This window comes from Zonotrichia leucophrys, chromosome 14 (genome assembly GCF_028769735.1).
Source record: "Zonotrichia leucophrys gambelii isolate GWCS_2022_RI chromosome 14, RI_Zleu_2.0, whole genome shotgun sequence".
Lineage (NCBI taxonomy): Eukaryota > Metazoa > Chordata > Aves > Passeriformes > Passerellidae > Zonotrichia > Zonotrichia leucophrys.
The window spans coordinates 9,254,123-9,262,510 of NC_088184.1; the positions used below are offsets into that span (position 1 = coordinate 9,254,123).

An 8,388-nucleotide genomic window follows, 5' to 3' on the forward strand; every position below is an offset into this window, starting at 1 on the left:
AGCACATGAAAACTGGAGAGTGTCAGGATTTCCAAGGTCTGAGTGCTGAGAACAGATTCAGGCAGGAATGAAGCTGCTGTTTCCATGCAGCCTTTATTACATCTACAGTGATTAGTTAGTGGCACACGTGTCAGCACAAAGGTCAGATATAATGATCCAAAGCTGTAAAATGTTCAATGTGTTAGTATTTAATAGATGAGATGTAATCTTAAGCAGACCACAGCCTTTGACCCTTCTCTTCCAGTAAAGGCAATGCTGTATTTCAGAATGATTTCTCAGCCAGCTCTAGACTTTGCTACCCATAAGATCCAAATTAATAGGGAGAGTCCCAAAGATTTACATGGATATACTGCACTAAAAAAGGTAGTACAGAAATTCAGTGCTGTAGCTACAGGAACAGCTGAATGATCACAGGTAGGTTACAGAGACAAGCCCTTGAAAATTGGGAAAAATCAAGCATGGAAACTGAATATGCCATTTAGACATGTATCCTGTGATCCCACAAGAGCCAGAAATGTTGGTATGAAAATAATAGACTGAACTGCTTTATACCTTGCATATTTTTACACATTACTGTGTGCATTGCAAACTTTATTCCCATTTGTTTCAGTGAATTCCTGTAACAATTCCTTGTGCCAGTAAGCCAATATATTCAGTTCCTCAACTGGAGGGTCTCTCTGGATATTTGAGCAAGGGGTTCATTCTCCCTTTCCTGCCAGAAATCCAGGTGCAAGAGAAACTTCTTGGTGCTGCTATTACACTTTAAAATGGCACTGGGGAAAGAGAAAAGACTGAGACAGGAGATAGGACTGGGAAGGCAGCATGTTACTACAGCAGATAAAAAACCAGCCTTTGGTGCACCAAGCTGGGCAAAGAAAAGGTGCAGGCACTATTTATATACCAGAAGAATCACAAAAAGTGTTCTCCCACTCTCCCTCTCCTCTTGCAGGGAGCTAATAGGACCATCCAACACACAGCTACTCTCCTTGAGGGAGAGGAGGAAAGAGATTGAAGAGGTATCAGATGAAGCCTTCAAAGAGTAGCATTGCCAAAGTCTTGGTAGAGCAAGACATTGAGAGAAAAAAATTAATCTTGTGTTGTGTCTGAGTTTGTGACTGCAGTGTACTTGGCCCTGCAGACAGCAGCTGTAGATCACTGCTGCAAGGACTCTGGTGACACTTCTGGAGCTGCAGCTCTCTCATGTCCTCTGCAAACACTGAACCACCACAACAGCTAAACAAGTAAACTGGCTTGAACCAATAGGACACTGCATTCTGAACAGCACTGCACTGTTTCTGTAAATCAGTGTAGCCAAGCAATAATGTATTTTCCACATTTCCAGACAGTGTTAAAATGCTGCTCATTAAGCAGCTACACTCCATCAGCCAGGTTAGTTGTCTGTCACAAAGTTCTGGTGTGTTATTTCAAAGGTATGGTGTAACTCTGCTAAACACTTCCTTAAACATGGCTGTTCATACAAGTACCTGGTGTACAGTATTTGTACAGCACCTTGGAAGTGTTTGTCTTCTCGACACCTTAAGAACTGATCTTTTTATAAAAGCTATTCATGGCAATGAGGTATTTCAGTCTCTGCAGAAGTAAATACATCCTCTAATGCTGTGGCAGTAATATAAACATCAGCCATTCCAACCAGTGTATCTCAGAATGAACAGGGTAACAAAGATTACAGTCAGCACATAACAGAAGAAAGAGCCAACAGATGAGGTACAAAACAAAAGTAACCTCTAAAAACACACCCACAAATCAAACCTGCACTCACAAATTCCTCCTCACTTACTAAAAATGCTGCATTTGTGTTGATTACTTTAAAGACACCAATAATTCTGTAATTATTAAGGTCAGGATTCTTTCAGTTACCTGTTGCCAGTACAATAGTGAGCATTTTCAGTCTGAAATTGCAGCTGTACAAAATGCACATCTCTAATTGCAGTACTGCAGCACAAAGGAACTCAGATTTATAAAAATCTGGTACATACCAGTCAAAGCCTGTTCCCTGTGATTCACACCAGAACCAAATGGAAATGCTGACTACATTTTCAATATGTTGTCAGTCAGCAAAGTCCTGAATATTTAATAATTTAATTATTAGAGACCATGCATTGCCCTCTAATAGCTGAAAAAAAATCTCATTATGCTGACAAATGCTAGGTCTGCAAGAACACAGGCAGTATTAAAAAAAGAGAAATTGCCAAAAATAGCCAGGTTTTTTCACTCTGTTACCTAAAGATGACTGGTTTTGAAAGGATGGTTATGTTTTTGGGTTTTTTCCCTGGAAAATATGGAGCAATCTATCCACTATATCCTATATTTAGATACTACTTAAATGGGGTTTTTTTTCTGGGATTTTTTTTTTTTGTCATTACAAGGTTTCTTTTACATTGAAATAGACTTTAGCTCCCTTTATTACAGATCAGTTTATTGGAAGTAATTATCTTCAGATTTTACTTAAATCTCACTTCTGCACTTAGCATTTAAATTTCAATGCTGCAAACATTAATTCTCACGTAACAGTTTAAATTATTAATGTCTTTATCATCATATAATTTAATGTTATTTTACCTGGAAAGATCAGAAAAGTTTAGCAATAAAAATAACTGAAGTATCTTCTCTGTACAAAACTAAAAAATACCAGTCATTTGTCATTAAACCAAATCCAACGTTTAGTGGCACAAAGCTTCTGGTAATCACAGAAACAGTTCTAAGTATGAGCCACCTATGCTAATTCTCAAATTCTCAAAATAGCAGAAGTGGTGAAAGATTGTTCAGTATTTTCCATTAGATCTCAAGAAAGTCAGAGCTTAACTTCTACACTGTATGATGCAGCTCTAGATGTTTTCACACAAGGAGCCTTTAGATATTTTACCTCTATCTCCTGCAGTTGCTCTTGATTTGTTGCATACATTTGCTGTAAGGATTCTTCTAGTTCAGTGTTACGGTCCAGTAGTGTCTTGCCAAGCTCAGCAGCAAGGTGAAGATCTAAACAAAGAAATCATGTTTGCATGTGAGTGAGAGAAACAAGGATGTAATCTAATTGTGAAGCCTGCTATCAAACACTTGAGGTATTTTCTCATTGCTGTTACAACTGCTGTGAGTTATCTCCAGTATCCAACACCAAGTTAGACCTGCATTAGTGATGCTCTCCTCAGGTTTAAGCTCTGTCAGCCCTGAGGCCCAGGGACACTTTTATGTCATGAGGGTTGCTCAGTTCCCCGTGGCCCTTCAGACACACCCAGCCATGTTCCCCTCCCAGTCTGTGCCCAGGCTGCACCAGCTCTGCCCGAGGGCTCCGGGCCCTCACCCTCTCCCCAGCGCTCAGAGCAAGGAGCCCGGCAGAGCTGTGCCTGCTCACCAGCCCAGCCCAGGCCAAAGCTGACGGACTCTGCACTGACTTGGCTGCTCCTCCCCGTTACCCCTCCACCAGAGCTCAGCTCACTCAGGATCACAGTGCTAAATGAAGGGTTCAGATGCTTTTCATGGTGAAACAATATTATCAAATGACATAAAATTGATGGACACTTGCAGCTATTCTGCTTTTCAAGCTCATAAACTCAGGTGACAAGAACTGTTTCATGTGTTTCAAAACATCACTTTAAATGTCATTTGTTCTCAGGCATTTAATCTCAATTTCACTTCAGTCATCTTCAATCACCTCCAGGGTGCAGTGACTGTAGCTGTTGCAAATTAAGAAATAAGTCATCTGAACACTCAGCTCTGTTCTAGAGGGAAGTTTGATATTTGCTCAACAGCATCAAAATGCTCGATATTCTGTATTATTATGTTGAAAGACAAGTGTAATTTAAAAGCTAACATAATGTGACAAAGAAATAAATCTTGGCATTAATGCTAAAATTGCAGTTACTCTGTGGAGGGTACTACATGTCAAGGATCCAAGAGATTTCTAGAAATATCTTATTTTCCACCTCCTTCCCATCACATGACCCATGACCTGCATGCATGCAATACCACCTAGTTAGTTCTCACACAGAACTTGTATCATTAATCAGAAAGAGAAGAAAAGTCCAGAAAAACTTTGAGTCACATCAAGAAGCCTTAAATGAATAAACAGGAGACATGTATTGCATCATCAGTGGTTACAGCCAGAGAAGCAAACACATTAATTCCATTTGCATTTGATTGCAATGCCCTTTTTTAACATTTATGCTCCCTCTTTCCTGCTCCCTCAGTTATCTTATCAGCTGGGAACTGTAACACATCCAATACTGCTCCAAGATTGTTTTGTGCTAACCTTCAGCTGGCAGCCTGTCCAAAAGGATTTCTCCATCTCCACACATTTGCCAAAGCCCAAATCCAGACTTACAAGGACAAGTCAGTACAAACATTTGTCTGTGAAGTTGTAGAAGTCCAATTCTGGCAAAACAACAGCTGTGCTATTCTTTACTCATTCTTTACAGGCACAATGCATTGTTTCCTACCTTAAGGTCAGATTCTGAGCTTAAATGCCATAAAATTATTTAAAAGAAATTTCACTGCATGGGAGTTCTTCAGTTTTAAAAGATGTACAATCACAAGGCATATTAGTCTGTACTTAGGAGTTTATCCTCACATCACTTTTTCACTGTAGCATTACTCACTACAAAGCAGGATTTAAAGTATTTGGATAAGGAAACCTTAAGGCATCCTGCTTAAATTTTTCCCATTTGGTAAACAGATTGCACATTGTTTACCATGGCCAGAATAACTCCCAGTCAAACACCAAGCTGTTTGTTCTACCTCATTACAGAATACTGTAGTCTTCAAATTCAATGAATTCATTATCCTATAGAAAATGGAGCCCTGCTTCACAAGTTCTTGTACTGCACAATCTTCACTAGGAGCCACCATCTTTAAAACAATACTAGCATCATTCAAAGCAAAGACTAAATAGTCTATTCTTTTATTTTAATAGAGTAGAAAAAGAGCTTTAGAGTGGATTTAGGATTATGTTAAAGACATAATGCATAATGGAATTACTATCATTTCCCTTCCCAAAGTGAAAGTTTGTTTTCATGTTTAAGTACATTTAGGAGTTTATAGCTTCATTCTTAAATGCCCCCTCACCTACTAATCAAAGAGCACATAGCACACAGTGCTTGGAGTGCAAGGTGAATAATGGAATTCGTGTCATACTTCACACTCACTCTGTTTGTTAGACTGGCAGAGGCACAAATGGGTTACTATGGCAGAAACACTTTTATAATTAAGGTAATTTGTTTCTGAGGGGGAAAATACAGTGGGAGCACTCAGGAACATACAATAAAACCTTAACTCTGGAGGAAGCAAGTACTGAAATAATTTCATCTCTTCTAAAATTCAGAAATTTTTTGCATCCGTTTTTCTACATTGTCAAGTACCTGGAAGCCCTGTAAAGAGCAAATTTTACAAGGGAAATGTGTCATGTATGTTTTCCAGCTACAAAATGGAAAGTATTAATTTACATTCCTCTGGAGAGAGTTATGGTAGAACACTAGAAGCAAAACTGCATTTTCTGTTGTAAATTTATGTAAAGCAAAGCTAAATTCTGACAGACATGCCTTTCTCCTTTTCACCATAAAGATGGAAGCAGAGAGGTTTTTAATAATGCAAAATGCATATGTGCAGATCTAAAGATCTTGGTTTTAGTAGATCTGATCAGCTGTGCTGGTGTTTAACAGCTCCATCAGAAATCTCCAAAACAAGACTTCAAGGATACTGTAATACTGAACAGCCCTCACTTACCAGTGCTTCACAATCTCTTCTGACTGCATTACCATCATCGAAAAAAAGATAAAAACAGTACCAAAATCCTTCTCTGCTACTTTTTCATAACCCACCTAACAGAATTATTCAGAGGATTTTCAATCTAAAATTAGCCTATTCTTTTAAACAGCAACAGGCACTAATTGTGAAAGAGGTAAAAGTAAGGCTAGTGTAAGTTTACTTAATTGTAAAATGAATTTTTTTTCTACTTAGTTTCCTATTTCTGCTCTGTATTTGGAATACCCTCTATTCTGTAAAAGTGAGTGACAGCAAGATGAAAAAGAGCAGTCCATACACAAAAATTCTTCTTTAAAGGTCAGCATACTTCAGCAAAACATTGCAGAAGGATGTCTGCTCCCAACCTTACAGGAATTCCATGAGCACTTTATGCATGAGCAATATGCCAGAAAAGCCCATCTCCATTGGCAAGGCAAAAATCTTTGGCACACAGGAAGACTGCCAAGGTTTTCCAAAACCCCCGACCCTAAATTAAAGTCTCAAAGACCGCCTGACAAGGACTTCAAGCTTGCTTCATGGTGCTTTCTAATGTTTTACAACCTAGGTTCTCATAACCATACTGATCAGTTTTTAAACATGCACTGATTGTTTGGGTTGTGCAGAGTTTCACGAGTCCTTGATAAGCACTTACTACCCTGTTTACACACACACACCCGTGTGTCTTAGCCTGGGCAGCAGCAGGAGGATCCTTCCGAGTCCAGAAATAAAGTACAGCACAACATTTAAAAAACATTCCTGTCAAGAATTTCTTCCTTACATTTCAACTTGCCTATCACTTTCTTTTCCTCCTTTTCCTTTTGGCAAGGCTATTGGTTGCCTCCATTTAGGAAAAAGAGAGAATGCCCAGAAAGATTGTGTCCACACGTTGGGGGCACATTAACCAAATCCCCAAAATGCACTAATCCTCTAGAATCGAATACTGTTTCTTAAAAGATGACAGCAGAGTCAACTGGTGATTATTTCACTCATTTTAATTAAAAGATGAAAGTAGAGAAACATCAAGAAGTCAGTTGTTATACATTGTGAAGTCTCTTTGTAGGTTCTTCAACTCCATAAACACTGACATAATAAAAACATTACTGAATCATGTCTTCAAACTTTTCACTCTCTTCCCTGTGACAGCATACTGCAGTTTCAGGATCTTACTTCAACTGATTTGTTTGTATCCTAGAGCCAGGAAAACATCAATTTTGGGTGAAGAGTACCTAAATACAGCTTTCAGTCAGCTATTTTTTATAGCATACAATTAGAGAGACCTGGCCCGTCTCAAAAAGAGTTTCTGTGGTCAGATACCTGATCTCAGTGGGAATACTGCTTAGCTTTCTCTATGCTTTACAGTAGAGCAGCACCCACCAATCCCAAGAATTAATGTATTTCAACATAAAAGCAAAACGTGTAAGACTGGAGCAGGTTTGCAGAAGCCACAGCTTTGAACTCGCCTTTCAAAACAAAGTCGGGATTAAGAACAAAAAGTAGAACTAAGTAACTTAAGAAAATACCAGTCATAAATGGCACTAAGCTCTTAAGGAAATGGCACATTCTTTCCGTATCATGCCTGTTAAAAGATTTTCAGTGCGATTATACTTGTATTCCTACGGCTCCTTTCTCATTTGTGAAATGAACAGCATTTACCTCTTGCATGTTGTGTTTTAAGACCTACTGATGGAATGACATACAGAAGCTATACATGTATATATCTGAGGCGTAGCGCAGTTATTTGGTATTTTAAAAACAAAACCTAAAGACTTTCTAATAAGGGACCTGCAACTAATCGAGCATTGCTACGACAACTTCATCGACTGGAAGCCCTTACAAAGAGCTCAACAGGGCGCAATAGCGCATCCGACCCGGTGCTTCCAGCACCAGCCCGAGCAGGGCAGCTCCATATTCCGTGCAAGGTGCAACTTTCCGGAGAGCCGCTTCCCTCCCTCCGGCCGGAGAGGGACCCGGCACCAGCAGCTCGGCTGCCGCACCTCCTCCCCTCAGACAAAGACGGCCGCAGTCCTCACCGGTGACAGCGATTCGGCGCCGGCGGGAAGCGCGGCCGTGCGGGGATCTCGGGCTCCGGCGCTCCGAGCCCGCACGACCGACGCGCCCGCCGCCGCCCCGCCACCCCCGGCCCCCGAGCGCCCTTCCCGCCGCCCCGCCCGGCGCCCCGCACCGCCGCGGCCCCTTCCCTTGCACGCCGCCCTCCTCGCCCAGCCCCTGCCCTCACACACCCCGGCGGTCCCTACAGCCCTTTGCCTCACCCGCCCCGCTCAACGCGGCCCCTTCCCTCACACCCACGGCTCGCTCCGCACCCTCCCTCACACGCCCCCCGCCGCCGCCCCGGCTCACCTTGCTGCAGGTCCTGCTGGTCGTACCAGGGCTCATCCTCGCGGATTTCGAACTCCTCCACCAGGCTGTCGGCCAGCATCGCGCCCCTTCTCCTCACTGGCGGCTGAGCCGGCGGCGCCCACCCCACGATGCCCCTTGCGCCGAACGGGGCAGAGCGAGCCGGCAGCCGCTCCCCGCCTCAGCAGCCGCCTCCGGCCATTGCCGAGCGGTTCCGGACTTTGCCGAACCTCTCCCCCTTCTGGCCGGGCTGCGCCGGCGGCAACGTGGCAGCTGCTG

General features: G+C 42.1%; 1 protein-coding gene across 1 annotated transcript in view; it reads right to left on the bottom strand.

Moving 5' to 3' along the window:
• Positions 1 to 8,375, bottom strand: part of CDR2 (cerebellar degeneration related protein 2) — a 15,298-nt gene extending 6,923 nt beyond the window's left edge. The window contains exons 1-2 of the mRNA XM_064725559.1: positions 8,113 to 8,375; positions 2,885 to 2,997 (exon numbers count right to left, since the gene is read on the bottom strand). Of these exons, the coding sequence (XP_064581629.1) occupies positions 2,885 to 2,997; positions 8,113 to 8,191 (192 nt within the window). The 5' untranslated portion in view covers positions 8,192 to 8,375. The remainder of the gene's footprint in view (positions 1 to 2,884; positions 2,998 to 8,112) is intronic.
• Between the last annotated feature and the right edge of the window lie 13 nt (positions 8,376 to 8,388).